Source organism: Trichosporon asahii, assembly GCF_000293215.1.
Source record: "Trichosporon asahii var. asahii CBS 2479 unplaced genomic scaffold scaffold00075, whole genome shotgun sequence".
In the NCBI taxonomy this organism is placed as follows: Eukaryota; Fungi; Basidiomycota; class Tremellomycetes; order Trichosporonales; family Trichosporonaceae; genus Trichosporon; species Trichosporon asahii.
The window spans coordinates 2,123,136-2,143,833 of record NW_014040850.1 but is presented as its reverse complement, the minus strand read 5'-3'; the positions used below and the strand labels follow the sequence as shown (position 1 = coordinate 2,143,833).

Below are 20,698 nucleotides of genomic sequence, written 5' to 3'. Positions count from 1 at the left end.
TACTCTCGGAAAGGCAAGTAGTGGGCCCTTACGCCTTACGACGGTCTCGGTCACGCACGCTTCCACCTCCCCTGCCCTTTATCCGCACCGCTCTTCGTTCCTCCATCCCCTTTTCTTTCGATACCACATGCCATCCAAGGCAAAGTCCAAGTTCGCGAACCTCGCCCATCGTGCCGGCGGTCGCAACGACAATCGCCCTCCCTCCGACGAGCTCACCTCGACTTCCTTCGAGGACGACCGCTACCGCAATCGCTCTCCCTCGCCGGAGTCGTCCTACGACCACCACATGGCGTACAACCAGCAGCCCGCCGAGGTGCAGTACACCGATGACCTTCTGATCCCGCCCAACCTCCCATTCTCGGAGGTCACCGGCGGACAGTACCAGGACAACGGAACCCCGAGCAACGGTGGCAGCCGCAACACGTCGTTCACCGACCTGACGGAACTCCGCAGCAACAGCAAGGCTAACCGTCCGCCGTCGCTGTCGATCAACTATGTCCCTACCAAGTTCTCCAAGCTCCACACCCAGGGTGACTGGGCGCACCGTCGTGCGAAGCAGGGTGGTGGTCGTGACGCTTTCTCGGCCGGTGCCTCCCGTATGGGCGAGCCGGGAACTGTGGACGACGACGAGGGACTGGTCTTCGAGCTCGGCAAGGGTGGATTGAAGCCGAAGCGCAAGCACAAGCTTCGCTGGAACCGCTTCAAGTGGATCCTCTTCCTGGCCAACTGGGTTGTGAGTGTTTACGGCGCGTTGACGGTGCAGCGAATCTGCATAGTGGACCCCGTCGTGGGACAACGGCGGAGCGCCCAAGCCCTGCACAATGTTTCACACATGTCCGCAGCCACGATGACGATCATTACTGACCGCACAGCTCATTATTTACGCGATGGGCACGCTGATCTGCTGCATTCTGGTCTGGATCAACGTCTTCTACCAGTCTGATGTCGTCCGTGTTGGTAACCGCACCGAGCTCATTCGTACGTGCCATTGCAGCCCGCGCGTGCCAGAAGACTAACCTCTGCAGTGTCAACAATCGCCGCTTGTCTTTCCGTGTTCACTGCTCTCCTTGGTTTCTCTGGACTTTTCCTCAACAGCCGTCCTTTCCTGGCGGTCTATGTTGTTCTTCTTTGGGTCTGTCTCGCGTTCATCGTCGCCCCTGGTTACATTACCTACAAGCGTCACACCTTCAACCTTGAGGGTAAGATCAACCAGCAGTGGTCTCAGTCGCTCGGCACCGTCGGCCGTCTGCGTATCCAGGATGCTCTCCGTTGCTGTGGTTACTTCTCTCCTGCGTCGGAGGCGACCGTCTCGCCCCTCTGTTACCCTCGTTCGGTCGAGGACGGCTGCAAGAACAAGTACCTCAAGCTCGAGCGTAACGTTACCCGCACCTGGTACACCGTCTCGTTCTCGCTTGTTCCCGCCCACATTCTGATCATTCTCGCCGGTCTCCTGTGCTCGAACCACGTCACGTACCGCTTCGGCAAGGGTCTCACTCCCAAGCGCTACCGTCTCGACCTTGACTCGATGGCTATCATCATGAACGACTATGCTTCGCAGATCGCCAACCAGTACGGCCCCGGTGTCGCCCAGGACGCGCTGGAACGCTCCTCGCTTCACTTAAACTCGCCCGCCGGATCTCGCCGTGGCTCGTTTGCTGAGACTTCGTCGCTCGGCCACGGCCTCACGAACCCCGTGTCGCGTCACCACACGAACAGCCCCAGCTTCCGAAACAACAACAACAATAACCAGTACGAGTCGCCGTTCGACGATGGAAGCGACTCCGTCCACGGTTCCGAGCAGGGCCACCGTACGGGTGGCTCCTCGCTGGGCCACCATGCTGTCACCGCGCAGTATGACTCCAATGGCGGCTATAGTGTAGTCCAGCAGGGCCCGCAGTACAACCAGTACAGCAACCAGCAGCACGGATACTAAGTACTGAGCTGCCGTCCCAGAAGCGGACGCCGATGACTGCTCGCTCGCCGATGATCCTGTTTCGACGAGGTCAGCGCCGCGGACGCCTTCGGCCTTCGTACGCCCTCCTTATACGCCTGCAACGTCTCTCCCACTACTTTCCTCACGTACATTTTCCCTAAACCTACCCCAAACCTCATTCTCCCCACGCCAACCGATCACAAATCAAACCCGCTCTTTCCTCTTCTGTCAAAGGGCTGTAACATTGGACAATGACTAGACACGTCTGATAGCAAAATGCATCGATGACCCGGACTGAAAACGCCGCGTTTGGTAGCAAGCCCGGTGGGCTTAACAACGAAATGTGCATGGTGTGATCGGATGTTGGTTGTGCCGGGTGCGGCGTCGCGTGCATGTCACGGGCATCACCGACGGCCACGGTGGAGGAGGCGCCCGCCTTACTAATCCCGCTTGAACGGACTGTTCCCCATGACGTCGATTATGTTGATTTCATGGATTCTCAGAGACGGTTCTAGGGCGTGAGAGTGACCGATACATATATAACACCTGGCTGGACAGAGAAGCTCCCACAGCATCAGAACAGCTCGTTCTAACCCGCAAACACCGCAGCAAAGCACCAAAGACATCACCATGGCCGACGCTCCCCCCGAGAAGATCCAGGCGCTCGTTGCTGACGGCAAGGGCGGCGCCTCCGTCCAGACCGTTCCCCTTCCCAAGCTGAAGGAGGGCGAGATTCTCGTCAAGGTCGACTACGTTGCTCTCGTGAGTGCTCCGTGAGATGCTGGTGGCTGCCCGATAGGCATGGGACAGGCGGCATTTCATAACTTTGCCCACCGTGGCGTCCCGCTAACCGCAGAACCCGACCGACTGGAAGCACATCGTCTACGCCTCGCCCGAGGGCGCCATTTCCGGATGCGACTTTGCTGGAACTGTTGTCGCTGCCTCGCCCTCGTCGCGCGACCACGTCAAGGTCGGCCAGCGTGTCGCCGGCGACGTCTACGGCGGCAAGTTCCCGGACAAGGGCTCGTTCGCCCAGTACCTCGTGACTGAGCCGTCGATGTGCTGGCGTGTGCCCGAGAACGTCAAGTCGGACCAGGCCGCGTCCTACGGTGTGCCGCTCTTCACTGCGTTCCAGGCCCTGCAGCACAGCCAGAAGCAGCCCTGGCCTCCCGTGCGCCAGCACCCCGACACGCCCGAGTGGATTGTGATCTATGGCGGCTCGTCGGGCGTTGGCATGCAGGCCGTGCAGCTCGCCAAGGCTTTGGGCTACAATGTTGCAGCGACTGCGTCGAAGCACAACTTCGACCTCGTCAAGAAGTACGGCGCCGATGAGGTGTTCGACTACCATGACGGCGACAAGGCGATCGAGGGCATCAAGAAGGTGACCGGCGGCGGCGTCACGCGCGCCATGGACTGCATCTCGCTCGCGGACACGGCCACCTTCACGGCCAAGTGCTTCAAGGAGCAGGGCGGCCAGGCCAACTTCCTCCTCGCCATCCCGCAGGAGGTTCAGGCCAAGTTCCCCAACATCAAGTTTGTCACCACCATGCTCTACGGCGCGTACGGTATCCCCTACTCCATGGGCCCCCGTGATGGAAAGCAGATCCACGTCCCCGCCGACCCCGGACTTAGGAAGTGGTTCGAGGAGCTCCAGGCCAAGACCCCCGGATACATCGAGGAGGGCCTCTTCAAGCCCCCTCCCTTCAAGGTCCGCAATGGCCTTGAGAACATCAGCGCCGGCCTCAAGGAGATGCAGGACGGAAAGGTCTCGGGCGAGAGGCTCGTGTACAAGATCTAGATAGTTTAGAACTTTGGTAGCAAAAAGACAGTGAATGCAGGCAGTTTCTAGATCATCGGAGGGCAGGAGCTACTCATCGTCAGCATTTGGCTGTTAGTTCACGCAGGGGGCTGGTTCTCATCCCATGCTTTGCTACGCACTTCCCTGTCAGTATCAAAAACATCAAGCCTTCGTCAGTGCGCCAGTAAACTGCTTACTCGTACATCTATGTGACACCGCTCTAGCTGTGATGAAATACCGCTCACTTGACCTCCTCGCCGCCGCCAGCACCCGCGCCGCCCTTCAGCTCGATGCCCTTGCGGCCGCCTCCCTCCTCACGCGCGCGGCTCGCAATAGCCTCCAGCTCCTCGTCTGTCGGGAGCACCTCATCGGGGTCCGGCGCAAACTCGGCCATCGTGCGGAGCACGAGGTCGACGCTGGAAAGGAACGAGTTGGACGCCAGGCGGAGTAGGCGCACCGACGCAGCGCGGAACGTGCTGTCGTCAGCTGTAGGTCGGGGGGAAGTGCTAGCTGCACAGATTGTACTCACACGATCAGGACGTCGCCGTCAACGGTTGTCCGTCGCTCGACCAGCTCAAGGTTTGGTTCGCGGTCGACGTCGAGCGAACGCTTCGCAATGGCGGCGTGCTGCGCGTTCATGAACGGGATTCGGAGCTCACTGTTGTCAGCTGAAAGTCAGTACGCCAGCACCTACACGCTGTGCGAGAGCTCCGGCGGGGGCAGCTCCTCCTGCACGAACTGCTTCTTCGGCGGTGCCATTGCGTAGTTGTTGAGTTGCGGGGAAGACAAGGCGGAGGTATCAAAATATTGGGCGGCGCACGGTGGAGGAACGTCTGGTGGAGGCTGCGGCGCCAGGCTGATGCTCGGATGACTCAGTCCGTACATGTGGTGATGTTCCTAGAGGTGGGTCCGATCGCGCCTTTCGACATCGACTCTTTCTCTCGTTAACACTTTCATTTTGCTCACTGTCACTACCTCGACACCACCTACACGTACCCCGACGGGCAGGACAGCCGTATAGACCTTCCGCAGTATGATCAAGGTGAGTCTCCCGCGCGCAGGCCAGAGACAGAGCTGACCCCATCTCCCCTCGCCACCGACATGTTCAATTCTGATGACCTTCCCCGCGCGTCACTTGCTGTGCTCCCTACGACTGCACTCACTCCTCCTTTGCCGGCCTTACGTCCCCAAATGCTCACCTGGCAACTACGCACATTGTCCTCTGCCGCCCTCCGCGCCCGGACCCCTCCTCACGCCCCGTCGCTCGTCGTCTCGGTCCTCGCTGCGATCTACGGACGGTATCGATAACTTTATGGACAATGATGATGTCAATAGATCTGGTCGCTGAAGCAGAACCAGGAGGCCGCGGCGAAGAAGAAGCCGAAGACGACCCCGGCTCAACTCCGCGTCCAGAAGGACCTCACCGAGCTCGACCTCCCGGACACGATGAAGATTGAGTTCCCGGACCCCGCCGACGTGCTCAACTTCAACCTCACTATCAACCCCGACGAGGGTAAGCTGAGTGTTGCGGAGCTTGTAGAGCTGACACAACAGGCCAGTACAAGGGCGGTTCGTTCAAGTTCACCGTCGCCATCAACCCCAACTACCCTCACGAGCCGCCCAAGGTCCGCTGCGTCCCGAAGGTAAGCTACAGCTTAGCGGCACGGGCTGACGATAGATCTACCACCCGAACCTCGACCTCGAGGGAAATGTCTGCCTGTGAGTTCCTTCCTGGTCGGCAACATAACTGACGGGCAGGAACATTCTGCGTGAAGACTGGAAGCCGGTTCTGAACCTCTCGTCCGTGTGCTACGGATTGCAGCTGCTCTTCCTCGCGCCCAACCCCGACGATCCTCTGAACAAGGGTGAGTGCCGTTGACGTGTCAGGGGCGCAGCCCGCGCATCAGCTGCCACAACCTCATGGGATTAGCTAACGTCAGACGCTGCGGAGGACCTGCGCCGGGACCACGTCCAGTTCCAGAACAACGTGAAGCGGGCCATGGGCGGCGGCTCCGTGGGCGGTGTCACGTTTGACAGGGTGTTGATCAAGTAACTGTATAATAATGCACGCGATGCTATATATGCTATATAAATGTGACTGTATGGGGGTTGTGTCCATTGTTCTACCTTTTCCGGCCGGCGAGGTACTTCTTGATCTTGGCGAGAGAGTACCAGAACGACTTCGTAAAGCCAGCTGTGACGAGGCCCTTGACCGACTGTGTCGTTGCTGGCCGCCGGATGATCTCTTTGACCTCTGTCTGTCAGCTAGCGTCCGAGACCAGGAAGCTCACCGTCCTCAACAATCTTGCGGAAGCCAGGTTTGTTCGTGATCTCGAGCCACGCGGTCGGGTCGTCGACGTCCGCCTTGAAGTGTCCGGCAACCTTGACCTTGAGTGGCCGGGGGAGGTCGACAAGGAGCTGGGCGAGGTGCTCGCTGTTGCCGGGCTGCTGGAGTGTGGCATCGCCATTGCCCTGCCAGAGGAACTTGGCGACCTGGCTAGCTGCCGGCGGCTTGTCGTCTGCGAAGCGCAGTCCAACCCGTCCAACATGGTTGCTGTACAGGCTCCTGAATCCCTCGAGGACGTTCTTTCCTCGCACAATGTTCTGGATCTTGCGCGGGTTCTCGCCACCGGGGATGTTCATGCGCGGGTCGCCAGAGTACGAGATGCTCGTGATTTTCTCCCAGAGCTCGAACTCGGAGAAGCGTTCCGGCAAGAGCAGGAGCGCGTAACTCAGCGCATACCGGAGGTTGGCGGAGAGGGCGGCGCTGATCTCGGGCGTCTCTGTGAGCACGAGGACGGGCTTCTGCAGCCTGCCGGCCGTGTACAGTGTACGCCACTGCTGTAGGTCCCTCACGAGCGTGTCCGAGGCCACGACGCCGTACTTGATCTCCAGCCCCTGCACCTTGACCATCGTGACGTACCAGAGTCCAGCACCCCAGGCATCGTTCGCCCACGCCACAAACTTGGGCCCTAGAGCGCGTGCAAACAGGGGGTAGTGGTCCGGATTCCGCTTCAGGTTCTCGGCGTGGAACGCCTGCAAGTCCGGCGCCGAGACGATGAAATCAATCAGAGGCGCGGGGCCAGAACGCTCCGCTTGCTCCATGACGCCGGAGCCATAGGCGATGCCGAAGTCGACGGGGGGAAGGGAGGAGAGCACAGGCGCGAAACGCTCATAGGCCGTGATTTGGGATGGTAGCAATAGCCGAGGTCCGTCCCGCTTCTCCGGCAGCTCCTTGAAGGCATCGAGGCGCACCGCCGACGCCGTAAAGCTGCGGCTCACGAGACGCACATAACCCCTCGTCCGCGGCGCCGCACGGCAGGTCTGGCCGTCAGTTTGTTGTAGAAGAACTCGAAACTCACAACAACGTAGGACATATTCACACAATTACCTGTCCAGATACCGGCTTGCGTCTCTCCCTTACGTGCAGACAGGTGCGAGCGAGTCGTTGAAGCGTTGTCTTGTGACTTTTGTGTGTGTGTGGCCTCGGTCTCCCCGCTACATGTTTCGAGCTCGTCGGACCGTCGGCGGTGGAGGCTTACGTAAACTAAGTATATTATGACCGCGTCGAAGAGCGCGGCAGTCACTCGACATTCTGGCCGCCCAGCTGCATTACCACATCACCACATCATCGCGTCGACGCATCAGCAACGACGACTGAAAAGAGGCTGAAAACGACAATGCCTCGCTCTCGATCCCGGTCGTACTCGCGCTCGCCGTCGCGATCTCCCGCCCGTTCGCCGGTGCGTTCGGACCGCGATCGTTCCCCATCGCCAGCTCGATCTAGGTCGCCGTCGAGGGACAGATCGAGGAGCCGCAGCAGGTCGGCGTCGTACTCGTCGCGGGACTCGAGGTCGCCGAGCCCGCCGCCAAACCCTCTCGCTGAGGCTTGTCCCTTCCTCATCCGCGTCTTCGTGCTCCGCAACAAGCACAACCCCGTCATCGAGTACGACCAGAAGCGCTTCCCGACCGAGGAGTACAGGGTGTATGCTTGGTAAGTATAGTCTCGAATGGCAGTGTGCTGCACTATAACCCACTAGGGCTAGCTCAGTGGTGCGAGAGCTGTAAACCACCCATACCACAAGCTGACAGGACAGGAAACACTCCACCCCGTCTCAGATCCTCAAGCAGCTCTATGCCAAGTTCCCGCCGCTGTACCGATCCGCCCTCCGCTTCTCCCTCCGGCACGTCTACGTTGACGCCGAGGAGGACAGGCTGTACAAGGCCCGAGACCTTGTCAGCATCACGCCAGCACAGCTGCGCGCCACCCTGAACGCTTCCTCCGCCTCTGCGCCCGCCGACGACGTGGAGATGGATAGCGAGGAGCGGCGCGAGAAGATGCTCGACGCCGAGCTGGACGACACCGAGGATGGCGGAAGCGGCGGCAGGGCAAAGAGGATAGAGGAGAAGACGCTGGACGAGTACGGATTCCTGACTGGCGACCTTCTGTCGCTGTGTGTCGCGCTGCCTCGCCCGCCCAAGGCTGGTGGCGGTGGGCCCGGTGCGCTCAAGGCTGGAGGCGCACCTGAGCCGAGAGGAGCGTGGGGGCGCGGGGAACCGCTGCCGCCGCAGGATTTCAGGAGGGGGAGTGGAGACAGGGGAGGGAGGGGCGGACGGGGAGGAAGGGGAGGGGATAGCTGGAGGAGGGAGAGGAGCCGGAGTCCGGCAAGGGAGGGCTGGAGGCGGTGAGCCATCACGAGCGTAGAGCGGCGCAGCACCAGCGATGACGGGGATAAGTGAGAGAGAGAGAGAGGGTCGATGCTACGCAATAGACACACAGCACGAGATGCATCATACTAATACAGCATACTTCAGACATGTTACACTCAAAACACTAGAGACCTTCCTACGTTCTTCTTTCTTCTTTCCTTCCTTCCTTCTTATCTTATCAGATGGTGGGTCGTAGCGGGTGGCAACGGATTCGTTCAGGCCGCTGGCTTCCGAGGCGAGGCAGCCTCACCCTCGATGAGCTCTCGTGAGCGGTCAAGCGGCCGAGCGGCCGGGCAGTCGTTATGTCGTGGGGATGCAAGGAAGACAAGCGGAGGAAATCTATCCCGACTTGGTCTCGCTCTTCTCGCTCCCCGTGCTCGAGCCCGAGCTCGACGTCCCAGAATGCAAGTAGCACATATCGGGGTGATCGGGCCGGATACGGGTGAAGCTCTGCTGCGCGAGCGTGTGGTAGCGACACGGCTGCTCGACCTCTGTCGACACAGGGGCTGGCGGGGGTGCAGAGTCCTTCGAGGAGCAGGGATTGCACATTGTGGCTTGCGGGGTGTGGTGAGCTGGAGAATGAGCAGTTGGGGGAGGCGGTTCGTGTAAGGCGCCGATGGAGGAGAGGTTCTAGGTCGTCGAGGAGGACGCAGGGGCCAAGTCGAGACGACACGGATAGATATATGTAGAGATTGAGGGCCGCGGACGGAGGAAGGCAAGGTAGATAACCAGAGGCGACTCGAGGCTCGGTGGCCGATGTGCGTCGGTGATGTGCGGAGCAAAGTAAGATCTGGCGGGCCGGGAGGACTAACCGAGTGTCGCTCTTATATCTGCCCTACACTGCATATGCGCTGCTGCTTGTCACAGTGCACAGTGAAGTGACGTCTGACTCGAGTTCCGGGCCATGTTTGCGAACCCTCGATCTGGCCCGAATGTACCGAGCAACCGACGAAGCCCCGCTGCCCCCGCTTCCGATCAAGCGACGAAGCGATGTGCCGACGAAAGCGAGATACGACTCAGTTCTAGGAGTTCCGGATCGGAGGCAGAAGTAGGGGCATTTGTACGGCAAGGTACAGTCAGCTTTCCTTCAGAGTAGTCAGAGTAGTCACCGCGCCGTGACCCCGCATGCCCGCAGGCTCCCGCCTCTGGCCTCTGGAGTTCTGGCGCTTGGCGACCGCATATCTCGCGCACCTTTGGGTACTTTGCAGCAGTTTCCCGCGTACATGCGCGACATGTGCGACAGATGCAACAAACGCGGGGCATTTCCAAGCCGGACAGTCGCGTTCCTCGCCTCTTGCTCCTTTTGCAGATCGCCGAGTATGTGCCGTATGGTGTCGCAGCCACCGCGCGCCGCAGCGAGACCGTCGGCCTGTTGTCGTATGTGCCTCCCAACTTTCTGTCAACATTCCGCGACACGTCAGCCCCCCGTTCAGCCCCGCAGGACAGCTTCGGAACCGAGTCAGGCCAGCGATCTGCACAAAGCATAGGGTCCATAGGAGATTAGGACCGATTGCTCCGATAGCTCGATAACTCGTTGAGACATGTTCAATGCATTTATCTGGGTATCACGTTCAGCTCTTGGTATCCCTTAGTCATCAGACTCCGGACCCGGTACACTATGAGTATCGCGGAGCTTTGCGCCCCGCTCTATGATGCCTTGTTCACGCGACTACTGCACACGCCTAGAACTTCTCGCTCGCCGCTCGCCTGCGGCCCACTCTTCGCCAGTTTCGCCGGGTTCGCCGGGCTGGCCGCCTAGCTCATACCCAGCTCACAGGAGGCTTAGTAGCCCCGGCCAACCGACTCGCCCAGCGGCGAGACGCTCCAGGAGAAGCCCTCGAACTGCTGCTGCACCGTCTGGGACAGGTGCGAGTCGGCAACGACCGAGTCCTGGGGCACCTCGGAGGTGAACTCCTCGTCAAAGTTGCTCGTGTCGATAGCACTGGCAACCGAAGGCTTGAAAGGAGGCGGAATCTTCTTCTGGAGCAGCTTCTTGAAGTCGATGTGGCGGGCGAAGAACGGGTGGTCCTTGATCTCCTGCGCGCCGTTGACACCCAGTCGTCGCGACGGGTCACGGTCAAGCAGCTTGGTCAGGAGCGAGCGCGCCTCCGGGCCGACCTCGTCAGGGAACCGCAGCGGGTCGGACAGAATCTTGCGGTACATCTCGTTTGTGTTCTCGTCGTAGAACGGCGGCAGGCCGGTGAGCATCTCGTACAGCAGCACACCGAGCGTCCACCAATCGACACACTTCGTGTAGCCGTGGCCGGACAGCAGCTCCGGCGCGAGGTACTCGGGCGTTCCACAGAACGTGTTAGTGGTCTCGTCGCTGCCCATGTTGAGCTTGCAGAGACCGAAGTCGCACAGCGCAATATGGCCAGTGTAGTCGAGCAGGATGTTCTCGGGCTTGAGATCACGGTAGACGACATTGAAGCTGTGCAGGTGCTCGAGGGCGAGCAGAAGCTCGGCAGCGTAGAAGCGCGAGCGCGTCTCGTTGAACTTGCCCTCGCGCTGCAGGTGGTGGAACAGCTCACCACCGTTAACGAACGCAAGAACGAGGTAAAGCTTCTCCTTGCTCTGGAACGAGAACTTGAGCGGCACAATGAACGGGTTGTTGACCTGGGCCAGCACGGTGCGCTCCGCGAGCGTGTGCGTGACTTCCGACCGGGAGACGATGTGCGCTTTCCGGATAGTCTTCAGGGCGTAGATACGGAGCGTGTCGCGCTTGCGGACTTGCATGACCTACCATGTCAGCTCAGGAATACCCAAGGAGTAGCTTACCTTTCCGAACGAGCCCTTGCCGATGACCTTGAGGAGCTCGAACGAGTCAATCGTCAACGGAGCCTGGGCCGGCTTGAACGAAACCTGGACGTGGATAGCGCCAGAGCCGCTGGTAATGGGGATCCACTCGTCCGTGAGGCGGTTCGTCTCAAGGTTGGGGGTAAAGCGGATACCGCCGAGGGCGAGATCGGCGTTGCCCATGTCGCTCGCATCGCCGCTCTTCGGGGGAGCCGTGCGGAGGTAGGCGTTGACGCTGATCTCGGAGATACGCGACACGTCGAAGGTGGCGCTGTACATCCAAACGGGGTTTGCGAGGTCGCCTCCGAGAGCATCGACGAGGACCTCATTCTTGTCGAACTCGAGAACAACATAGGGGAGCCACCACAGTTGCCTGCGCGCTAAGGTATCGCGGTTCCCAATCGAGGGGCGGGTCTGATGCCGCGGGGAAGACGAAAGGGACTGGGAGAGGACAGAAGTCGGGTGTTGCTGGATCGCGTTCGCCACGGGCTGAGGAACGGAGACTGCGATATCAGTATGAGGCTCGTGCACGACTGCGGCAAGAACAAGCAGCAGCTGGAGGAGTGATTAATCAGGCACACAAGCTCGGGGGAACCCGAGGAGTGCTCCGCCTCATCGCCGAAGCTGCCGCTCACTCATGGCCTAGACGCGGGCACACGCTTCGCGCCGCGTCTGGCACACGCATCGACTCACCTCCTTGGGGCAGGGTCAGGCCCTTTCCGGCGGTGACACGGATACGGAGGATACCGCTACGCGCCACGGGGGGTGTGGCGGCTCCGGAACCCGTCGCAGACGCGACGCCGCTGCTCGGGGCAGAGTGGCCAGGGTGGGGGTTGCCGGGGGTGGGTGTTGTTGAACGCGAGTCGACAGCTGGCGTGGAGCTGTGGCTCTTTCCGGAGAGCAGACCGCTGTCCTTGAACTCTGCGCGTTGGAACACCGTAACATCGGACGAGGCAGTAGTGGGTTGTCACAATGAGTAGGAGATGCGTCAGCTCAGCGGTTCTTGTTGACAGGCGACTGAAATGGAATAGCTATTCCTATGTCAGCCGTCTCGTAAGCACTCACTCTTGCCGATCTTCCAGGACATGTTGGTTGCGGGGACTCAGCAAGACTGGAGGGGAAGACGCGACGTGTCGTTAAATGACAAGGATGGAGCGAAGATCGAAAAAGCACCCTGTGGTCGGTGGTCGGGTGGTGTGAGGATCCGCGGGAAAGAGGTGTGGTGGTGTTGCGGCGGTGCTGAGGTGTTGCGTAGTCAGGAGGCGGTGAAGAGCGGATGTGACAGAGAGACGAGAGAGGAAGGGGAAGGAGAGTGAGTGTAGGAGAGGAGGCTAGGTGTGAGGAGGTGAATGACAGTGTCTTGAGGAGATGTGGCTTCAGGATCAGCATGCATGACCTGATGCCTTGTCCTCCTCGATGGGTGTGTTCGGTGCTCAGCGTCCAGGTACTGAGCCAGCTCCAAGCGCGCACCGCGCGGGGCGATGAGGCGTCCGCCAGCCCAATTCAGGACCGTCCGGCTGGATGTGATGCTGTAAGTGGGCGGGCCAGACAAGCCGATAGCGGCGGGGGTCAACGCCGAACTCGCCGCAACGAGCCCGACATTACGTCGTTGCTCGCAGCTATCACTAAGCCTTCCCTCGCTTTCTCAACCTTTGACGAGAAGCACAACGGCCACCATGGCTCCCCGCTTCCAGGACAAGCAGCCGCTCAAGACCCTCGCCAAGGCTACCAAGTCGTGTGCAAAGGAGGTGAGTTGCCTGACATGCTCCGACAACTGACCGTCCAGTCTCTCGCATACGGCCAGTGCATTGGCAAGCAATATCAGGACGTTCGGAAAGACATGTGTGCTCCCGAGTTTGCCCAGTTCAAAAACTGTGTCCAGGTGAGCTTCCTTGGACCATCATGTTGGCTGACGAGCAGAAAGCCTTCGGGCGAAAGTGGTAGGCGAAGTGCCTTCTCTCCTGTAGCCTTGTACGACCATCAGCATCCATTATTTCGCATTGCATTCAAAGCCCCCACAAGATGTCATTACCCATGCATAATCTAATCTAGTCAAGTCTATAGTGCCAGCTGTCAGTCGTCGTTGTGGACTTCTGGCTTTTGTTCGAACAGGAGCCTTGAAGGGCCTTCGAGTTCCGTGTCCTGCAGCGTGCCGCGGAATCGCGCTGCCTCGCCCATGCGAACCGCCTCCCACTCCACGCGGATAAACACCCACATCCAGCGGCGCACGAGCTCGAGCGCCTCCATGAGGAAGACGCCGGATTCGAGGTCGCTGATCGTGTGCAGGTGTGATGACAGCTCGAGACTCCACGTGAAGCGGAGCACGACGTCGATCAGCGTGAAGAGGTAGTACACTCCAGCGTCTGGAAGCAGAAGCACAGGGCGCAGTCCCCAGTGTTCCGGCGGGGTGTTCGTCGAGCCTCGCGGCCCAGGGCTCCGATCGTAGCGCTCCGGCTCGCGGGAAACCAGCTTCTTCAACCGGTTCAGAATGCTACTTGGCGCCCAGGTCTCCAGCTCGAGCAGGGACAGGCCCCAGTCCTTCTCAACGTCCCAGTAGAATGAGAACATGGAGTTGACGATGACTGCAAGCAGCCACAGGCGCCATAACCGGTGCTCGCCGAACCATCGATCACCGGACTGGTTCAACTGCGCCTCCGTGATGCCCTTGGCGGCGGCTACGTCCTGTACGACGATCTTCTGCGCGGCCGAAAGGAAGATAACCGGGAACGCGGAGGCGTACTTGCACGCGTTAGCAAGGGGTCGCAGCGATTTCCAGTCCGAGTGGTACAGCTCCACAACGCATTGGCGGAAACGGATCACGTAGGGTAAACTGCGGTCAGCTACTGTTATGGAATGGGTATTCGAAGCCTGAAGATAACACTTACCAAACCATTGCCAGAGTGACCCACTTGGCCAGTCCAGCCGGTGCCTCTCGTCCGTGAGACACGCCTCCGAACAGAACCTGTCCGGCGGAAACGATGAAGTCACCAAGGACCTTGGCAAAGCTGGTCAGGATATCGGCGAAGATCACGTCGCAGAAGAAGATAGGCGAGTTCGCGGGCGGGAACAGGCAGCGCCACATTGATCGGCGGAGCGCTTTTCGCTCGCGGTACGCCGGGCCACGCCACGGAGTCAGCGACAGGAGAGTCGGAACCAGGGCAATGGCGGCAATGAGACCGCGCCATCGTTCCATGGCCGAGGTGTCGTCTCCGGTGATGAAGCGGAACAGGAGCCAGCCTCCTCCCACCCAGAGCGTGTAGAGGAGGAACAGCCGATAAACTGGTCCGTACAGCTTCGTGCTCTCGGGACGGGACACTGGTCCCATGTGCGCGGGCGAGGCGGAACGAGAGGCATCGGGCGTGGTCATCGGTAGCGGTGTGTCTAGGTCAACGTTGTAGTCGCCATCGTCGCCGTCCCGGATGTCTAGCACCCAGGAAACGTCCAGACCCAGCGCGGAGAGGACATGGAGGTTGACAGCCCAGAGGAGGATGGCGAAGCCGATGAGGAAGAGCACGCGGAAGGGGAGAGGAAAGGACGCGCTGAACTCGGGCAGCGGCAACGGGCTAAGATCTGGGGGAGGGGTGTCGATGTCCATTGTCGTGTCGTCGTGTCGTTTATCGTTGCAGCATGGGTGGTCTGAATGAGAAATTGAGGAGGGACAGAGCCCAACCCGAGTGTGGAGTGGAGTTGTGAGGCGTGAGTTGTGAAGTCGACGGAGCAAAGATAGCAGATCGTGTCAGAGAACTGGCGGCTGGCGGTGCCGCGGCCTCGAGCCAGGGCGGCGCTCACAGTGATCGCCACCGCTTTTGGTTCCGCGGCGACGATTATCTCGTCGTGGCACGCCAGCTGGGATTGTAGCGCGTGTCAGGAAAAGGGGCGTCTGTTTCGTGCATTCACTCCTGACCTCCAAGGTCGCCGCGACTTGGCGCATGCGCATCCGACGTGTGTCTGCTCTTGAGATGATCCACTCTCCGTATCCGTTCAGCTCACTTGCTGCGTCTCCTTCTGGTGGCAATTAGGTCAGTATGGGACTGACTTTTGCGACAAATGTTCATCCAACCGGGGACGGAGTGCGCAGCGGGCTGCGCGCTACTGCGCCGAAGTCTGAGGGCGGACATTCGGGCCGCTGCCAATCGCGGGTCTTATCTGATCAGTTCAGCAGCTAGGACCATAAGGATCAATCTGTTGTTGCGTCCGCCCAACACATAATACACTACCGGTCTTCCTGGGCTGAATCGTCTTTAAAGCCCATGATGCGTGCATTTCTGACAAAGCCTCGTCGGATCGCCCTTTAGTTTTCTAACAAAGCCGGAACGTGAATAACAAACGAGGAAGGTTGCAGTTCCTGGGCAGAGCATCAAAGCTATACGGCCCGCCCTTCAATTTCCCAGTCGTGGCAGTTATCAGATCGTAGATAGGCAACATCATGCATGGTGGTGTGTCATGTGTAACAAAGGCCTGGGGTATATCGTACAATGGCCTCACAGTCATCTACTCGTGAGCTCCTCATAAGGTGAAGGGGCTCGATCTAGCTCAATTACACCCTCTACGCCTAGTACGGCTTCTCCCCGCCCAGGAGCTGCGCTGCCGGGGTCGGGGATGGGGGCTTGGTAGTCTCTCCAGGCGGGCGAGGGCTGCGTCCGCTGGAGAAGCCGTAGAGGTAGTTCCTGATCGGTCAGCTCGCGATAAAGTACCATGAACTCACTTGTAGTAGTTGTCATCGAGCTCGTTGTTGAAGTAGGTCGAGCGTATCCTGAAAAACACGGCGGCGGTCAGGAGCGAGTCACTTCCCGCCTGGTGCTGGGGACCTATCCGTTGGATGCCGAGCGACTCGGCAATCTCCTGCAGACCTCCTCGAAGGGTCTTCACGCTCCGCACGACGTGCTTGATGTCGTAGATACACGGGAACCAGATGAAGAGCAACCGGAAGAAGTCGTTCTCCGTCGCCGGCAGCGGCTCGCACGTCAAGATGCGCAGAAGGTAACCGAAGTCATAACCAGAGTGGAATGAGACCCATTTGATGTTCGGGAACAGCACCAGTCCAGAGGTGACAAGCAGCTCGCCAAAGTACTCGACATCGATTCCGTCCTCCTGGTTACGCTTGAAGTCGATTCCAGAGTTCTTCAGGAGCTCAATCGATTCCGGAGCGTACATGTCGTCGCTAAATCGTCAGCCTTAGTAGCGTAAGCCGACACCCGTTGTACCCACGCGAGGTTGAACTGGAAGTTGAACTGCCACGTCATGCCTTCCGGGCTGTTTCCCTCCTCGTCACAAAGTGTAATTCCTAATTGAATGATCTTGAGCATGTCGACATTGCAGCGCATCGTCTGGTAGTGATAGTCCGAGCCAGTCTTGAAGGTACCGATAGGACGCGCGACAATACCGGGGAACTCGGTGTCCTGACAGTCAGCTGGATTACCGACCCCATAGCTCACCATGGAGATGAAGGGATACTTGTCAACGGCAGCACGAAGGGCGGCGAACTCGGTCTCGAGGTTGTCTGCCCACACCTGGCCGTCAGTTTGGGAGCGACGAAACGACGGAGCGTTTTGCTCACTTCATGGATGCCAAAATCGCTCTGGCGCGGGATTGCCGGCATGGGGGCCATTTCGCGGCGCATCGGACCCCGCTGACCCGGTGGGAGGGTGTAGGGGCGCTTCACGTCGGTCATGTAGTGGGATGGATGCAAGAGATTCTGTGGAGAGCGTCTAATGGAGAGGGGTTGGTAGTGGTCAAGACCGTGAAGGCAGGCGAGATGACGCCACGTGTAATTGATCCCGACTCGCCATTAAGCGATGACGGAGTTACCCCAGCCAGCATCAAGGGCAGCTGGCAGTGGTGATGTCGTCGTCGCTCACAGCTTGAAGCCCGACATTGCACTTAGTCTGCGACGGTATCGCAAAACCTTTGCGTTGCTCTCTTCGACCTATCTCGATCTATACCCAGCTGTCCGGATCTCGGTCTAGGACTACCAACTAGCTACCCACTTCGACTTTCGCCCTGCACCGTAGTCAATCGTCACAATGGTACGTCCAACTAAAGGTCAACAGAAGCAAGCACGGCCCCGCATCGAGCTTTGCTGTTGCCCGAAAAGCAGAACCTAGCTGACAACATGCAGGCTATCGGGGGCAAGAAGAAAAAGGTTGGCGGCCTGCTGTCCAGCGCAGGTGTAGCCAAGCCGCAGAAGGTTGCAAAGGTATGCGCTGCATCATGAAGCTCCACCTGGCATCGCGCTCACACAGACAGGCGGACTGGTCCGAGGGTATGAACAAAAAGAAGTCAGCCGGTGTCCAGGACATGACGCTTCTGAGTACGATCACCAACGAGGCCATCAACGATAACCTCAAGGCTCGATTCTTTAACCAGGAGATCTACGTGAGTTACCAGCGACCGACTGCGCATGAGGCAGTGCTGACCGCCAAGACTTACATTGCGCATGTGTTGATTTCGGTCAATCCCTTCCGAGGTGAGCTTACGGAAGCGCTTGGGTCTCGGAGCTAACGATAGATCTCGGCATCTACACCGATGCCGTTCTCCAGTCATACAGAGGAAAGAACCGTCTCGAGGTGCCGCCACACGTGTTCGCCATTGCGGAGACCGCCTACTACAAGATGACGACGGAGAAGGAGAACCAGTGCGTTATCATCTCCGGAGAATCGGGAGCAGGCAAGACGGAAGCTGCCAAGCGCATCATGCAGTACATTGCGGCTGTGTCCGGAGGCGAAGGCAGCGGAAGCGGCATCGAGAACGTCAAGGAGATGGTCCTGGCTACCAACCCTTTACTCGAGAGTTTCGGTTGTGCGAAGACGCTCAGGAACGACAACTCCAGTCGACACGGAAAGTATCTCGAGATCATGTTCAACGACCTGGGACAGCCAGTCGGTGCCCAGATCACGAACTACCTCCTGGAGAAGGTGAGTGAAGATGCTCGTTCCCTGCTAACTCTCAGAACCGTGTCGTCGGACAGATCAAGAACGAGCGTGACTTCCACATTTTCTACCAGTTCACGAAAGGAGCTTCGGCGGAGCAGCGTGAAGAGTTCGGTCTCCAGGGCCCCGAAGCGTACTACTACACGAGCCAGAGCCAGTGTCTCGATGTCCCCAGCATCAACGACCAGAACGACTTCAAGGAGACTTTGGTGAGTTATAATAGCCCGGATTGTTAGCTGACTGTCAGCGCGCGATGGATATCATTGGTCTCACGAAAGAGGAGCAGACCTCCATCTTCCGTGTACTCGCGACAATCTTGTGGCTCGGAAACGTCCAGTTCCAGGAGGGCGACGACGGCAACGCCGAGATCGTTGACACCGGAGTTACGGACTTTGTCGGATACCTCATGAACGGCGAGTCTACGACGGTGCAGAAGGCACTTCGCATCCGTATCATGGAGACCCAGCGTGGAGGACGAAGAGGCTCAGTCTACGAGGTGCCGCTGAACGTGCCTCAGGCCCAGGCGAGCCGAGACGCACTTGCAAAGGCGCTGTATAACAACCTCTTCGAGTGGATTGTCAGTCGTGTCAACCTCTCGATGAAGCCCCAGCAGCAAGCCTCCTACGTTATTGGTGTTCTTGATATCTATGGCTTCGAAATCTTCCAGAACAACAGCTTCGAACAGCTCTGCATCAACTACGTCAACGAGAAGCTCCAACAGATTTTCATCGAGCTTACACTCAAGGCAGAGCAGGAGGAGTATGTCCGCGAACAGATCAAGTGGACACCCATCAAATGTGAGTTAACCCCAGTAACCCCGCTGACAGTCAGTCTTCGACAACAAGGTTGTATGCGACCTGATCGAGGGCAAGCGACCCGCCGGTATCTTCGCGACGCTGAACGATGCGACTGCTACCGCCCACGCCGACCCTGCTGCCGCCGACAACTCGTTCATCCAGCGTTCCAGCATGCTGAGCTCGAACCCCAACTTCGAGTCCCGCGGCCAGAAGTTCTTGATCAAGCACTACGCCGGAGACGTGCTTTACAACGTTTCGGGTATGACGGACAAGAACAAGGATCAGCTCTCGCGCGATATCCTTGACCTCATTGAGGGAAGCAAGGACCCCTTCCTGCACACTCTGTTCCCCGAGAAGGTCGACCACTCGTCGAAGAAGCGTCCCCCCACTGCCGGCGACAAGATCAAGCAGTCCGCCAACGAGCTTGTCACGAACCTCATGCAGTGCCAGCCGCATTACATCCGTACGATCAAGCCGAATCAGAATCGTTCGCCGACCGAGTACGACGATAAGGCGATTCTCCATCAGATCAAATACCTTGGTCTCCAGGAGAACATCCGTGTGCGTCGTGCCGGTTTCGCTTACCGTGCCGATTTCCAGAAGATGGTGGAGCGCTTCTACCTCCTTTCGCCCCGCACCTCGTACGCTGGTGACTACATCTGGGAGGGCGATGCGCGGTCCGGATGTGAGGCGATTCTGCAGGACGCCAAGATCTCGAAGGACGAGTGGCAGATGGGTGTCACGAAGGCATTCATCAAGAACCCGGAGACACTCTTCTATCTCGAGGGCGAGCGTGACCGCTACTGGCACACAATGGCCACGCGTATCCAGCGTGCGTGGCGTGCATACGTCCGCCGCAAGGAGGAGGCTGCGATCAAGATCCAGCGCTTTTGGCGTGGTCAGAAAGAGAACCTCGTCTACGCGCAGAAGCGGGACTATGGACATGACGTTCTCGCGGGCCGCAAGGAACGTCGCCGCTTCTCGCTCCTCGGCATGCGCAAGTTCATGGGAGACTACCTCGACGTCGGAGGTCGGTCACCGCAGGGCGAGCTGCTCCGCAACGCTGCTGGCATCGGCGGTGGGGAGACAGTCTCCTTCAGCTCGCGTGGTGAGATTCTTGTGTCCAAGTTCGGCCGTTCTTCGAAGCTTTCGCCTCGCTTCCTGATCGTTACGAATAAGGCGCTGTACATCGTTGTTTCGATGGCGAAGGACGGACGTGTTACGACGACCTTGGAGCGCAAGATCCCGCTTTCGTCCATCAAGTCGATTGCAATGACGAACCTGCGCGACGACTTCATCATCCTCAACGTTCCGCCGTGCGAGGAGGGTGACCCGGTGCTGACCTGCCCGCTGAAGACGGAGATGACGTGCGTCATTCTCACCGAGGTCGGTGGCAGCATTCCCGTCAACATCGGCCCGACGATCGAGTACATGAAGAAAAACAAGAAGAGCACGATCAAGGCCGTCAAGGGTGCCGGCGAGCCGACGTACAAGTCGCACACTATCACCGTCGGCCCTGGCGAGAACCCAGCGGCGCGTTCCAACCCCATGCCGCCCCGCAAGCCGAAGGTGAAGAAGGCGCCCAAGAAGGCTCCCGCTGCGATGGCCGGCCGCTCCCAGCACCGCCCGCAGGCTCGCGCTCTTCCAGGTGCGACCAAGCCGAATGCGCCGCCCACGTTCGGCGGTGGCTCTGCCCCTGCCGCTCCTCCTGCGCCGGCCATGCCCAAGGCTGCCG

General features: G+C 59.2%; 10 protein-coding genes across 10 annotated transcripts; 5 read left to right on the top strand and 5 right to left on the bottom strand.

Moving 5' to 3' along the window:
- Positions 1-127: 127 nt before the first annotated feature.
- Positions 128-1,933, top strand: A1Q1_06420 (uncharacterized protein; the record flags this gene model as incomplete). The annotated part of the gene is made up of 3 exons (XM_014321534.1): positions 128-733; positions 873-978; positions 1,026-1,933. 3 exons carry the CDS (start codon positions 128-130, stop codon positions 1,931-1,933), a joined length of 1,620 nt encoding a protein of 539 aa, XP_014177009.1.
- Positions 1,934-2,563: 630 nt separating this feature from the next.
- A1Q1_06419 (enoyl reductase) lies at positions 2,564-3,731 on the top strand (the record flags this gene model as incomplete). The annotated part of the gene is made up of 2 exons (XM_014321533.1): positions 2,564-2,695; positions 2,790-3,731. 2 exons carry the CDS (start codon positions 2,564-2,566, stop codon positions 3,729-3,731), a joined length of 1,074 nt encoding a protein of 357 aa, XP_014177008.1.
- Positions 3,732-3,972: 241 nt separating this feature from the next.
- A1Q1_06418 (uncharacterized protein) lies at positions 3,973-4,370 on the bottom strand (the record flags this gene model as incomplete). The annotated part of the gene is made up of 2 exons (XM_014321532.1): positions 3,973-4,207; positions 4,261-4,370. 2 exons carry the CDS (start codon positions 4,368-4,370, stop codon positions 3,973-3,975), a joined length of 345 nt encoding a protein of 114 aa, XP_014177007.1.
- Positions 4,371-4,832: 462 nt separating this feature from the next.
- Positions 4,833-5,784, top strand: A1Q1_06417 (E2 ubiquitin-conjugating enzyme; the record flags this gene model as incomplete). Its single annotated transcript, XM_014321531.1, has 5 exons — positions 4,833-5,006; positions 5,067-5,244; positions 5,286-5,450; positions 5,507-5,596; positions 5,672-5,784. The coding sequence occupies 5 exons, from the start codon at positions 4,833-4,835 to the stop codon at positions 5,782-5,784; spliced, it is 720 nt and encodes a 239-aa protein (XP_014177006.1).
- A 212-nt stretch (positions 5,785-5,996) lies between these two features.
- A1Q1_06416 (matrix protein import-related protein) lies at positions 5,997-6,836 on the bottom strand (the record flags this gene model as incomplete). Its single annotated transcript, XM_014321530.1, has 1 exon — positions 5,997-6,836. One exon carries the CDS (start codon positions 6,834-6,836, stop codon positions 5,997-5,999), a length of 840 nt encoding a protein of 279 aa, XP_014177005.1.
- A 575-nt stretch (positions 6,837-7,411) lies between these two features.
- On the top strand, positions 7,412-8,420 carry A1Q1_06415 (uncharacterized protein; the record flags this gene model as incomplete). Its single annotated transcript, XM_014321529.1, has 2 exons — positions 7,412-7,716; positions 7,829-8,420. The coding sequence occupies 2 exons, from the start codon at positions 7,412-7,414 to the stop codon at positions 8,418-8,420; spliced, it is 897 nt and encodes a 298-aa protein (XP_014177004.1).
- A 1,803-nt stretch (positions 8,421-10,223) lies between these two features.
- A1Q1_06414 (proliferation-associated serine/threonine protein kinase) lies at positions 10,224-12,324 on the bottom strand (the record flags this gene model as incomplete). Its single annotated transcript, XM_014321528.1, has 4 exons — positions 10,224-11,180; positions 11,220-11,740; positions 11,931-12,158; positions 12,303-12,324. The coding sequence occupies 4 exons, from the start codon at positions 12,322-12,324 to the stop codon at positions 10,224-10,226; spliced, it is 1,728 nt and encodes a 575-aa protein (XP_014177003.1).
- A 589-nt stretch (positions 12,325-12,913) lies between these two features.
- A1Q1_06413 (uncharacterized protein) lies at positions 12,914-13,181 on the top strand (the record flags this gene model as incomplete). Its single annotated transcript, XM_014321527.1, has 3 exons — positions 12,914-12,985; positions 13,024-13,119; positions 13,158-13,181. The coding sequence occupies 3 exons, from the start codon at positions 12,914-12,916 to the stop codon at positions 13,179-13,181; spliced, it is 192 nt and encodes a 63-aa protein (XP_014177002.1).
- Positions 13,182-13,310: 129 nt separating this feature from the next.
- On the bottom strand, positions 13,311-14,832 carry A1Q1_06412 (protein-ER retention-related protein; the record flags this gene model as incomplete). Its single annotated transcript, XM_014321526.1, has 2 exons — positions 13,311-14,067; positions 14,123-14,832. 2 exons carry the CDS (start codon positions 14,830-14,832, stop codon positions 13,311-13,313), a joined length of 1,467 nt encoding a protein of 488 aa, XP_014177001.1.
- Positions 14,833-15,789: 957 nt separating this feature from the next.
- Positions 15,790-16,857, bottom strand: A1Q1_06411 (ccr4-not transcription complex, subunit 7; the record flags this gene model as incomplete). Its single annotated transcript, XM_014321525.1, has 4 exons — positions 15,790-15,904; positions 15,943-16,398; positions 16,446-16,747; positions 16,795-16,857. The coding sequence occupies 4 exons, from the start codon at positions 16,855-16,857 to the stop codon at positions 15,790-15,792; spliced, it is 936 nt and encodes a 311-aa protein (XP_014177000.1).
- Positions 16,858-20,698: the final 3,841 nt, after the last annotated feature.